Source organism: Temnothorax nylanderi, unplaced genomic scaffold (assembly GCF_030848795.1).
Source record: "Temnothorax nylanderi isolate EJ_2023f unplaced genomic scaffold, tnyl_v1.0 TNYL_tig0164_pilon, whole genome shotgun sequence".
NCBI classification, from domain to species: Eukaryota; Metazoa; Arthropoda; class Insecta; order Hymenoptera; family Formicidae; genus Temnothorax; species Temnothorax nylanderi.
Window position 1 is genome coordinate 177,182 of NW_027249226.1, and position 14,069 is coordinate 191,250.

Genomic DNA, 14,069 nt, shown 5'->3' on the forward strand with positions numbered 1-14,069 from the left:
TAATGCTACACGGAGAAAATTTTATATTGATTTATAATACACTTTTAAATTACATTTTACTATTTTTTATATTATCGGTGGACCATCATGATTTTATAGAATAAATTATAGTACAACATAGTAAAATTTAAAACTAACACTTACCTAACATGTTTTATCATTTGCCATAAAAAATTCGTACACTGAGAGAAAAATTCTGGTTTTTTTCCCATCAAAATAATCAGATATCCGTCTGAAAATTAACGGACGTAAATGTTTGTTACAACGTGTTCCTAACAAAGTTTATTTATAGCGAGTTAAATATTTATAACACATTTTTCGAAGGTACATTTTTGATGAGTAATTTGGACCATGTTGAGCAATGTGAGACACTTTATTAATCTTGCAAAAGAATAATTTTTCTCGTATTTGAAGGCATATTAATAATCAATAGTCTGTAATAATTATTATATTATATTCTAATTTATTACAAACTCTAATTTTTGTGCTCTTTGTAACAATGTCATACATTTTTTATGTTCATATATTTTACAACTTGTTACATATATTTATATGTAACATGTTTAAAACCTTTACTTATACAGACTATCTGAAAATTATCCCATATTTTTGCGTTTTTATCGTACATACTAGAATAGAACTATTATTTTAGACTTGATAATTCTTTATACTTAATCATAGCTTCTTATGTTCACGATAAAAAATAACGTTTGTGATAATCCCAATTCAATAATGAAGATTTTGCATATTTCATGATATCATAATTTATCCTGTCTAGTTATCTATAATGCGAGCATAATAATACTGTTCAGCAAAAGACTTTTTTCGAAACGATTACCTTCTTCTTGTGCAGTTTTATGTCGAATAGTGTAATCATTTAGTATCACCATAAAAAGTACGAAAGAGTTCGAGTAGCACGTTACGGTTGGTCCAGTTTAAATTAATTCTTCGTATGCAATTTCTTTATAAAAGCTTTTGCAGCAGCGAGATATTCAAAGATTTTCCGATTCTAGGACGATCGAATCCACAGCTGTCCTTGTTAGCCGCGGCCCTCGAGTCCTTAAGCCATCGACGGCAGCCGCAAGTCCTCGTTGTACTTGTCGATCCTAATCACCACATTTCATGCCTATTACCCGTTCTATCGTGAGAGAGAAACGTCTTCACGGTCTGCGAAGAGCATTCGAGCATTTTCCGCCGTTCTCGAGATGCAGATTGCGCCTTCCATCGAAAAACCTCCTCTCTGTAGAGTGGCCGTCATTCTGGCAAAACGTTCCTCTCATCGCAACCGTTGTCGTTCTCGCCGTCGTTGACGCAAAACGAAAATCAGCGTGATTCTTCCTTTGCGCGCCGTACGGCGGTAAACTTGTTACGGCATTCGTTTTCTCGCAGCGGAAAGTATCCGCGGAAACTTGCACAGCGACTGGCAAGCTTCTCTTCCCGCGAACCGTTTGTTTGTCTTTTTTTCTTTTTTTATAAATCACTTCTCTTCGTATATCGCGATCATGCACCATTACGTCAACAGGATTATAAAGATTTTTATGTGATATTTTTATATGATTGTTCTTTTCTTTAACTTACTTTTTTTATTTCTTTTCTCATTGTTTTATTTATCATTTACTTTCTATAACATCAAAATTTTTTGCAAGAATTTTTTATATACTTTCTATTTAATTCTACTTATACGTATAGTAATCATGTAGTTAAAAACACTTTCTTACGTTTAACTGTAAATTAAGAAAAAACTTTTTTTATCTTAAAACAAATATGTTGTTAAAATGATATGTAGCGGTATCGAAAAAATATTGTTAAAAATATCAGTCGTATCAATATTTCATCAACGTTTTAACACTTAACAGACTGATCAAATTCACCCCGATATTTTACGATGTTCATCCTATTACGTGTCAGAAGTATCGGAAACATATTCATCATCGTCTATTTTATAACACACGTACGCCGCGCCGTACCCGTTTGCAAATCCCATTGAGGGCGGTAAAATGAGATGAAAACTGACACAGGGCGCTAAATTCAACTAGATTCGATATATCCGCGCCTTAATCCCATTCATTTTCGCTTTGTTTGTCGGCCAGGGTTTCGCCAGGAAACTCGTCAAAGAGGAATGTCGTGGGCCAGGCTGCAGAGCGACGAAATAACGTCAGCGGCCGGCAGCAGTGGATGGTCGCCGTGGAGGATAGCATGCGTCACGGGAACGCGGTTACCACACAGACTACTCTCGTGAGTATCTTTTCGTTTTCTCTCTTCTTTCGTTTTTCTCCCCTTCGATGGCCGCCGGTAACTCGGCTTGCTTACAACAAGCCGGATCGCAACACGTAGTACGTAACATAGATTGGCGCCCGGGCGCTCGTAATCTCGCGACTTTCTCGTCGGCGTTCGTCGTAACGATACCGGTTTACGAGTCGACCGCGTAAAGTCGAAACTACCGCGCTTGATAAGCCCGATTCGAGCGAAGCTCCGATCTACGAGCTATTGAAGATTCCCCCGTGATTCCATCAAGGTTCGTACTTTACAGGTAGAATCGTATAAAAGACGCCTCAATCGTTTTATCACGGGCGAATTGTGATGTATTTAGTAGAGGGTGTCCCAGGTTTCTTTAACTCTTGAGGCAATTTGAACCTGAGATTGTCGCGATGAAAACGTCGAAGCGTCGATAGTTTCGCAATTATGAGCGATTAAAAAGACAAATGGCTTTTACGCTTACCTTTTAAATAAGGAATTCTTATTGTTTGCTTAAGTGTGAGTAAATTACTTCGTTAAAGACTCTAAGGCCGGTATTCACAGTCAGATCTTATTTCAAGACCGTCTTAAGTAATGTCTTAAGTTGCTAATACTGTCATTTGATTGGCTGGACGAAATCTTAAGACTGCCTTTGACCAGACTTAAGACGATCTTAAATATAAGATCCGACTATGAATACCGGCCTAAGAAATAAAGTTCGCTTCGCAGTAATTATGTATCTAAATAAAACGGACTTCTGTAACTCACTTAATTTTCTGCACGTTTTACTTAAACGGAATCTTAACGTGAGAGATTTGATTTTGATAATATTTTCGTGGATTTTCGGGGCAACCTGTCGTGACTTGTTAAATTTCGATAGCCGAAAACTCGCCACCAGCGGCCGTACGGCTGGGAGAACGGAACCGTGGAATCGTTGCGGTTGGCCCAACCACCCAGTCCGCCCAGCAAATTCGCCAGTTTGCCGTACGATGGCAAGGTGTCCTTCAACTGGATTCCGCCGCGTACGAATCCGAGCGCGGTGGAGAAGCACCGGGAAGTGCGTCGCCGTTCCTCGGAGGACTGCCTGGAGGACGGAAGTAACGGTCGCCAGCGGCAGAGCAGCCCCGATCGCGCCGGCCACCACCTGAGGAAGCCGCAACGCCAGCAGAACGAGATTATGAAGTCGAGCAGCGTGGAGGACCGTCTGCTGATGAACCGATCGGACAAGGAGTCGACGCGACGCAGTCGCAACGACTCGGACTCGAGCGAGGGCCGGTTCTCGAGAAATTCCGAGTCCGAGAGTCGGTCGTCGATACCGCGTTCCAGCTCGGTCAGCGTCGAGCGGTTCTCCATGCGGGCCAACTGCGACTCGTCGGACTTCTCGCGCGCCAACTCCACGTCGAACGAGCGCTTCCACTCGGACTTCTCGATCGCGGTGGCGAGCGCGAGCTCGAACGATCACGTTTCCGTGCCGACCTCCGAGCCGTTTTCCATACGCAATCTCGATTTCGTTTCGTTCGCGCTGCCGCGCGCGGACTCGAGCGAGCGCTTCTCAGCGCCCACGTCCGACCGTTGTTCCGAGGAGCGCTACTCCGACCTGTTCTCCACACGTAATTCCGACTTCTCCGCGCGAAACTCGGCCGACTTTAGGACGCAATCCGAGGAGGAGCGCTTTTCCGACGACTCCCTGGAGGAGCTACTGCCACCACCGCCGCCCATCAGCAAGAGACACTCCATCGCGTGGGAGGTCTCTCTGGAGGACGATCCTCTATACGCGCCCGGCAGCACCAAGGTTGTCGGCAGGAGACGACGAAAGAGCAGTGATGTGTCAAGTAAGTGCCTTTCCTGCACCATTTTGCAATTATGATAATAACTCATTATTTATTGTCATAAGGGGTGGGGACAGACTTTATAGACACTGTACGTGTATGTATATATGTATGTATATACATGTATATACACAATGTTACATTATCTCTATCATTAAATATTGTAAAAAGTTCTTACAGAAATTGACTTCAAATTTAGGAGACCGGTAAAATACTTTATAATAGATTTTTCTTACGACTTTATTTGTAATTTTTCGAAATTATTCGAATTATAATAAAATATTTTGAAGAGAGTGGAATTGTATTTCTTATAAAAAAGAACTACGGAAAATGATTATTCTCTTCCTTGCGTTTGCAAAAAGCTATTTTTCTGAGTTGTTAGTTTTGACTTGCACGCATTGCATGTTATATGATTAAAGGAATCCGTCTTTTGGAAGAAAATTTATGTTCCCTCAATTTTCACGCACTTAGAATTTTTTATAAGAATTAGCAAATCGCTGTTGAACCCACTAAACTCGAGATAAATATAAATAAAAATATAAATAAAATTATTTTTCCGTCTGAGTTTTAAACAAACTCAGACAATATGAATTATCAAGTTTTATCTTTATTTGTTGTATTTCATTCTATCTGCCGGTTTGCAAAATGAGCAGCAGGAGGTAGGAAAGAGGAAAGGCAGGACGAGATACGGTTGATTATGTTCCAGGTGTAGGTTCCGCATCCAAGCTGCGCGATTTTGACGACTGGCAGGATCAGCGACTGTCGACGACCGACGACGACCTGATCTCACCGTACTCGGACTCGTCCACGAACGATCTAGATCAGATACAGCCGCAGGAGCTTACGAAAAACGGCACCTACGTCATACGGCGCGGCCGCAAGAAGGAGCGCAAAGTTTTGCCGAAGACGCCGACCAAGACCAAGAGTCTGTCCTTTGAGAACGGCGAGGAAGGGAGCCGATTGTCGGATGTGAAGCGATATTCGAGTACCTTCGACAACATCAAGAGCCTGTTGAAGGAGGGTAAGCTGGAGGGTCTGGACGAGCCGCCGGCGGAATTCGCGATCCCGGTGCCGCCACCGGACCTGATCCGGGTCGTGTCGATGCCGGCGATCAACAACGACGCCAGCAATCGGGCCCAGTTGGAGATCACCGTGGAAGAAGAGGAGGCGTCCGACATCTCGGACAAGGACAAGGAGCACGACAACATCGAACTACCTCGGCTACCACCGTCGCCGATCGAGGACGATCAGATGGGTCTCCGTCTGGACCGATCGAGAGACTGCAACGGTATCCCAACGGCGCCTAACTTAGCGGATCTGGACATTGGCAGATCGTCGACGAACAGCGCGCTCGCCGAGACGACAACGAAGAAGAAACTTGCGAGCGCGGTGAGCGACGAGCGACTGGCCTCTAAGATCCCGGTGAACTTGCTGATAGAGGATCAGATCGTGAAGAAAGCGCTCAAGGAGAATCGTCGACAGCTGGAGAAGGTGAGCGACGCGATCAAGGAGATCGAGAACGTGAAGAACAGCGAGTCTTTCTGCGAGAGCAAACGCTGGCGGAACGGCGACCTGAAGCAGAGCTCGAAGCGAAATAGCTTCGAGAGCGAATTCCCGCTGGTCCACGACGGCCGGAAACCCGTGACGATCGACGGTAGCCCTTACGACGGCAAGACACGCGGCAGGCAGCAGCAGCAGCAATACAGCTCCGACTCCGAGACGTCCAAGGCCAGCTCGGACGCGGACTTCGCGGATCGGAGGAAACTCAACGGCGCCAGCGACGTTGTCTACTCGTCCGGCAGGCGGCTGCGCCAGAATGGTATCGAGAATCATAAGAACGATCAGAAGCAGATCGAGAACGTGATCGACGCCATTCTGGAGGACTCGAAGAACCCGGAATTCCAGGTAAGAATGGAATCCAGGGGAGTTCCGCGACTCGGTCGCGTAACTCGAATATTTTCGCGAATATGTCGGTCACGCGAGTCGACCACGCGTTTACCTTGCACGCGCCGCGCGTCGCTTAAAATGCCGACGCGTAAAGACGAAGCGGAAATAGAGAGTCTTGCCTTTACGGTATGGGATCGCCGTGGTGCATCTGCGTCGTGAAAAATGCAAGGGAGGAGATACACGGGCGCGTGGTGGGCGCGCGCCGCGATGGTGAAAAGGCGCCGAGCAGCTGAGACCGGAGCGGGCCGCTCCCGTCTATAAATTGGTAGTATTACCTCTATAATATAGGATTCCATTAGCGATGCCGCGCTACGACCGCATTTTTCATCATGAAATGTGGAGGTACTGAGAGAACCGCCGCGCGTGCGGCCCGGTTCCCGCACGCGAATCCGTTTTTACCGATTATTCCCACGTAATTAACTCCAGCGAGAGATTTTAATTTTTTATCACATAACGTGTATCATCCAATGTTAGACCACGTATCTATTAGTATCTTTGACTTGTGCTCAGTTCTTACTGGAAACATTTTAAGTAATTAACATTTTAGTTTTCGTAAAGTTACGGTCGTTGAACGTAGTGCGGGCACATAAATCGCGATCGTAATTTCTCGAGATATGTCCACGTTTCAATTAAAAATCTAAAAAAGTAACAAACACAATCAATTGGTTACCGTTGTCTTCGATCTGTTGAAAGCATCCCTCGAATACAGAGCCGTGAACTACCTCCTGTTGATCCATTGCTTCAGTGAAAATATCTAACAGACTCGCTGAATAGTCATCGAGGTGAATGGCCATTCATACATATATCTCCATCGAGGGTCCTTCATCGATTAACAGGTTCTGAGTCAAGCTAGTTTCCATTGAAAATTTGCATCCGCCAGCTCTTTAGAAGCTTCTCGTGTCAATCTGAAATTAAATCTCGACCATATGTATCTCGCAATATTGTTCGTCGAGGCGTATACAGGACGTTATGAAAAAAAGGTTCAAGACTTGTAGAGTAGATAGTAGTGGCCAGTAGGCTGGGTGAAAAATGCTGAATGAACATCGTTCGAAAAATCAATTCTATCGGAGATAGAAGCGATTTTCGAGATTGCTAGAGCAAGCGATTTGCTTGTTCCTATCATGTGATGTGAAAACAGCGGATTATTTCACACATTTTCACTCTGATGTTTACAAAAGCTGTGCGAGATTAAATTTTTCAATTTTGAAACTTTCCGCATGGAGATGTTATGCAGTTATAGTATTTCTATGGATATGGTCATCGGTCACGCAAAAGTATACAGTCGATTGCTCACATATTATTGTCTTAAGATCCAAAACTTTATATGGTTTGTTTGATTAATTATTAAATATACTCTTATCCTATTATTTAACATAAAATCGTAACATACGATTGTTCGTAAAACATGTTAAAAAGATAAGCATGAGCTGAAACAAATGATTATTTAAAATTGGAGCAATATGATATTCACTTATAAATCATCATTTTAGGCATAAATTCCTAGATGGAAAGTTTAATTTGGAAGCAACTGTGTTACCAAATAAAAACGATATGTCAGTTATCATCTACATGTTGAACATTTAGTAGAAAGTAAGAAACGCTGCCAGGCAATAATACTGTTCAACAAAAAAATGAACTTTTTTAGCACACAAGCACAAGAGCGAGAGTAATTTGTTGTCATTTTTTGACGCTAAATGTGATCTTGTTCATCAAATAGAGCTTGTTTTAATGAAACATTAATTTGAATAATTAATCTTTCAAACTTATCGCTCGCGCAAATCTGGCAATCGAGATCGATAAGCCAACTAGATACTTAGATTCAGAGATAGACCGACTTCGCGTAAACTCGTTTTCCTTTTCGGGAATAGAATAAAATCCGAACGTTGCACGATTACATTGTGAGAGGGTGCGAGTTTCCGTGTGGAACGAGTCCAATCGCTGAATGAAATTGACAAGATTTCCTCTCGATTTCGGTACTACCTTCTTGAACCGCTCAGCTTCTGAACTGCAGTTGCACTGTACTTTGGCAGGTGAGTGTCGACGTGATGGAGTTCCCGCCGTTGCCGCCTTCGCCCGTCGAGGAAGCTGACGAGGAAAGCTGCTCGGACGTTGGCCAGAGCGCCGTGATGACGCCACCGAAGTCCAAGAGTCACAGCAGCAGCCGGACCGTGGAGTACAGGCCGAGGGTGCCACCCCATCGTGTCCCGCCGGTCATCGACCCGAAGGAGCAGGCTTCCTTGAACACCAGGTCCATGGACGCCGGCTTTGCCAGGGGAAGACGCACACCGACCACCAATAATTCCAGGCGAGAGGTGAGTTCGTGTGAAATATTCAGCCGGGAACGTAACCCTCTGGCCTCCCGACGGGGGCGTTAACAGTCGCGTTTTTCTTACTTCGTCTTACATGCCAACATCTCATGTAACTATTTATACGTAGCGAAATATTAATAAACGTATAGTAATATACATGCTACGTATGCCTTCCAGATACTTTTTTATTTTAGAGTTTTGATAACAGTTTTTTACTTTATTGTTTATTTGCCTTTCGGTTATTTTGGATGTTTTTGACATTTCACTATTTTTTCTTGAATATTGCGGATGGGCGTGAATACACCCTATTTTTTTCTTAAATCTCCAAAGAAAAAAGTCAAACCCGATGATCGTGATATGACCAATGTATTCTCGTATCCACCAACTCAATTATTAAGGCATTTTTCACTTAAATATCTTATTGCGATTGGGGAATTACGTGCCGGTAGACTCTCTTGCTGCAAGTACTTTATTTCTTTGGCGAATAAAAGAATATTGGAATCATGTAAAAGAATTGATAAGTCAATTCAAGAAGATATGTCAAAATTCTAGAAAGTATCGGTATCTTTGCCCATTTAAGTTAATGTGCAAAGAAATAAAATTATTCAGTTGCAAAAAAAAGACATTAACACTGTATCTAATTTGACTGTTTGAGTTCTCGTCGTAGATGTGGATTTTGTATAATCCAAATATGCTCGTTATGATTAAACGTCTCACTTAGTAAATATTTCCTCGTCTGCCCGTAAAATTTGAATTTTCATCCTTTTCAACTTAAGTAATATTGACAGTAATTTATCCGTCACATTTCATCTGCAGGATCTAATTTGCGTCCAAAAAGTCGAAATGCGTGAAAATTCCGAATTTATAAAATGCGATGGAGCGAAAATTTCGAAACACCACATTCTCTAGATATTTCACGTCCTGATATTTGCGGAAAAGGTTGCAGAACTCGGTGTCGCAGAGCTTTTCGAATATCCGATATAAATAGATGCGTCACATCGCACGGTAATAACATATTAAATTCGACATTTTGACTAAACTAGGATAATTTACAATATTGTGGAATTTGCACAGGACAGATGATTAATTTTAATTATATTGTATAATCGTGTATGCAGATAATACATGATTTTATTATATAATATATAATTTATCACATACATGCATCATTGATGTATCATCATTTTATTATCTAAATACATCGGTATTATTTTATATGTCATTATACATTGTTTGACATTTTTTGGTCTCTTATGTTTGACAATAACGTAATTCAACAAAAGTTTTTTCAAACTGTGTAATTTTGTAATTTAAAATAATCTGTTAAGTCGAAGTAGTTTTCTTTTATGAATTTAATCTCAATCTTCTCGAAATTGCGACGTGATAGAGTACCATTGTAAGCAGAGTTAAACAGGAAAGGCTCCAAGAAATAATCAATCTTTATTTTTCGAGTTTTTTACAGGACTAATATACTTATCAAATATTAACCCTAGCTAGCCACATTTATTTTCGAGTCCTTAATTCGCCACACTCTGGTCCGTGAGACCGCTCGACTTTGTCGCATTGTCATTTTTATTCTAATTAATATTTTTAAGCTTGTACTGTAGAAATTGGAAATACAGACTCTGAATCAGATGTTTATGATAATATCAGGTCAAGAAAATGATTTGAATTTAAACTGAACTTATTATAAGAAAACTAGAAAATTATGTTGTTATGTGAAAACAGAAAAACGTTCAGCGGTCTACTGGACCGGAGTGTGGCGAGCTAGGGTTAAACTGACAACAGATTATTCTTAAGTAGGTAATAATGTAATATATCTGTGCTTCTCTTCGCATTAATTTCACAAATTTTATTAGCATATATTTTTATATCTTATATATGTCTATCTACATAATATGTAAAGTTTATAAAAATAATGGGAGAAAATAAGGGAAAATTTAATCTCTCTGTAAAATTTTAATAAACTAGTCAGAAGAGAATAGAATCAACGGTCTCTTCCGATATCTTCCTAAAAGATTCAATAGAATAATTCCAAAGAGAGAGAATTAAAGTATAACGTTACCGAACTAGAATCAGGTATTTCGCTTATCCCCTTGAAACAATAACGACAGCTCGCTTCGACATCGATATCCTTGAGACGACCTATCTTGCACATCGTCCAATAGTCTCGAATCGGTCTACTTTGAGGATCGCTCGGACGATACGCGTCACTTCTTGTGACACCGGAAATGAACGCGAAGGGAGTGGAATACTTTGCACCGGAGACTAGATCAAAGGCAGGATGACGGAAAATATAAAGGGCGAACGAGATGGCTCTTCCACGTTCACCGTAGATCACGAAACGAGAAACTACGCTTCTGGGAAATAAGTGCAGTCCTCTTCCGCGACCTCCGCACTAATTTTCTCTCATTTTGTTGGCTGGTTCACCGGCATTATCATTCCGGCGGACAGCATTATCCATGTAACGTTCACGACGGCGGTGTCTTCCTCGGGCATTGCTCGCGGCGGGAAAAAATTTTTGTGTACCAGATGTGTACTCGCACTTTTTAATTATATATGAGAAAGTATATGAGTAATGCGAAAAGTGTGTAAGTAAAATAATACATGAATAAGTGTATAATAAATGTGAAATAATATACAGAGTGGTTTCTAAGTGAGTACAAAAAATTGGGGGAAAATTACATATTTCGTAGCTTATTTTAGAAAGAAAAGGTCCTATAAACATATGCCCTAAACTGCTTCGTTTTCAAAATACAGGGTGTCAAAGTTGCGAAAAAATATGAAAATTTCGAAAATCTGGAAAACATTTAAAGATATTTTTTATTCAGATTTGGTATGCGTACATGTGGTGTTAAGAACTATTTTCCAGTACCGATGAAACATTTTTAGATCCACCAGGCACGTACGTCTTTGACACTCTGTATTTTGAAAACGAAACAGTTTAGGGCATATATATTTATAGCATATATTTTCTTCCTAAAATAAGCCACGGAATATCCCCTTCAATTTTTTGTACTTAGGAAACACTCTGTATAAAAACATGATCTTGATGAATCTGGTTGAAAGTGTTCGTTATCGCGCGTTAATCCATGTTTACAAATCGGATTACAAATCGATGATGCCATACAAGTCATCAGATACATTGATGTGTTGATTACACAGTTATCGGTGTGCATCGCGAGACAATGCGGTTTCCCTTCGTTCCGGACCTAATCTTTCCGAATATGTTGGACCCTCTCCCTTGCGACAGACACCCCTTGGAAAAAGCGAGGAATGAAAACGTGGAGAGAACGGTTCTTTCCGCGCCGTTGTGCGTCGCGTGCGCATTGTCTTGTCCTTCCCGTGGACCGTTGGGAGGCTGCGAGTGGATAAAAGAGGGATGGCTCCCCTTTCCGGAGGGGGGGAGGAGAAGAGCAGAGGGAGCCAGAAAGGGACACCGGTGAATGGTGGACCCGAGCGCGCGCGTATTCCTATGATAAATAAAATGTCCACGTCTATCCGCATTGTGCATAATGAAAAGTAACAGCTCGAGCGAGGGCGACCGTGCGTGCATACACACACGCGGGTGCGTCACTCGAGGGGATGCGAGTGCGGGCAATACGCGACGAGTGCCTCTGTCGCCGCGCGCGACCGCCAATTCGTCGCCGTATCTTATTCGTTCGATACAGGGTTTTCGGGAATTTCTAGAATTAAGGGAGAGAGGATGCATGGTATTTGATCATTTGGTTTAAACAAATTATAATTATATAAGAAGGATCAAAGTTGCAAGAAAATTGACTTTTAAATTATAATTAAATTTCAAAAAGGGCTTATTCAGAACAAACCATCGATCAAAATGTAGCCGATCATATAAGAGAAAGAATAAAAAGGGTGATTCAAATATATTGATCTATTATTGAAAAAAAGGAACGTGAAGGTAGACAGTTTTGACAGATGATTTCACAAGCTATGCTCTCCCTTAAACCCTCTGTCCTTAAACTGAATGACACATGCTTTAGTTTGGGACTGGTGCGTCATTAGTTACAATCTCTAAGAATCAATAAAATTCTACAAAAAAAAATTATTTTTTAAATCTAAGAGAGATTAACCCTTAACGTGTATACGTGGGTCTACGGCGTCCGAGCGAAAGTGATATCTGCTCGTAACTGTAAAACTTGCAAGCCTGTTAGAAGATATTAAATAAACGATGTTTATCTCAAAATGACTATAAAATCGTCAACTACAATGTAGACATGTTTCGTGATGATGTTTCGTCAATTTTTTTAGATTTGTAAAATACTTTAAGGTAGGGAAAAATAGCGTTGAATGTAACAGACCCACGTATACACTTAGAAGGTACCGAAAAAGCGTATATACTTTAAGGATTAATCATTAACGATGGGATTACGTATCTTACAAGTAGGTTTGAATGTATTGGCGTAGTTTCAAACTCTCTGTGATTACTTCGAAAAATAAAAGCAGTACTTTCAAGTTGAACCTAGACGAAATGGATTCGAACCCTGTTATGAATATCTCGAAAAAAAAAACAATCTATTACTTCCAAGGGAATCCGAACCTGGGTAAATATCGAATCTTTTATTAGTATAACTTTATTAAAAACTTTACGTTCCTTCGAATCAAAACGCTTATATAAAACGCGAAAGTTATCTTATTATTTTTTAATAATTACAAAATATTAGATTATTAATCGTTGAAATTAAATATAATAAAAATATGATTTAAAATATAGAATAAAAGTTACTTAAAATTATTACATTTTTTAAACGAATAACTTTATTCTTAGAGTTAGAGTACTATTTATAAAAGATTCAATTCTTTACGATAAAAACTACTTACAAGTACATTTCGAATCCTACAGGTACTTATTCTAAAATTCGGAACTAACTAGTCGCGATTGATTACTTTGCAAGTACAATGTATGAAATATTATTTCTTATGAATATTATCTACTCGAATTTTAAAAAGTAAAACTTAATTATTGGATTTGATTCGGATTTTTAAATGCATATTGAACTTGATCCCATTCCTACTAATTATTATTCTTTCTTTTATATGTTGAATACAATTTTGGCCTCCAAAATGTTTTACACATTACTGGGATCTAGCTATCTAATTACTGACTATAGTCTGGTTTATTTTCTACTTAGGTATAAATGACAGAAAGAATGCCATGAACTAAGATTTGAATTCAAAGCATACAGCAATTAAATTGTATCTTGCATTTAATTTGAAACTCTTTTGACTCTTTAGAATTGTAATTCGATTTGATTACATCTACTGATAATATAAAATATCAAAAAGTTGCAATTGTCTTGATATTTTCTCAGTAAAATACATTTCAGCGTATATCTTATAAGAGTTTAGCACGCTTTTCAAATTTACTGTTAATCTGGCTTGTTGCAATTTGCTTAAAGCGACGCGTGTAGACTTCGCAGCAAAGACTTTGTACTTCGTCATACATCTTGAAGTAACGAATCACGTATGCGAAATATAAACGCAGCTGTCGCCGAGAAACATTCGTGATACGCAACCGAGTTTAGACTCGTTACATATTCAAATATGCATCAGCGCAAGCGAGCGCACGGTCGATTCCTTCTGGAATACTTCGTGACAACACATCTTCTAACTTGCTTCCCTGCCCTCAACTTCAAATGCATGTCAAACAGATTTATTCTGTTCCCGACGTTTAAAATTTTTTTTTGCCCTGTGATCGATCATCGTCCTGCAATTTTTGTCGCGAACGTTG

At 40.3% G+C, this 14,069-nt stretch overlaps 1 protein-coding gene across 3 annotated transcripts in view; it reads left to right on the forward strand.

Annotated features, from left to right (window-relative positions):
- The window catches only part of LOC139777807 (uncharacterized), a 166,339-nt gene that overhangs the window by 108,607 nt on the left and 43,663 nt on the right, over positions 1-14,069 (forward strand). For all 3 annotated transcript variants that reach the window (XM_071715431.1, XM_071715433.1, XM_071715432.1), the window contains 4 exons: positions 2,091-2,235; positions 3,116-4,067; positions 4,771-5,969; positions 8,042-8,323. In XM_071715431.1, coding sequence (XP_071571532.1) covers positions 2,091-2,235; positions 3,116-4,067; positions 4,771-5,969; positions 8,042-8,323 — 2,578 coding nt within the window. The remainder of the gene's footprint in view (positions 1-2,090; positions 2,236-3,115; positions 4,068-4,770; positions 5,970-8,041; positions 8,324-14,069) is intronic.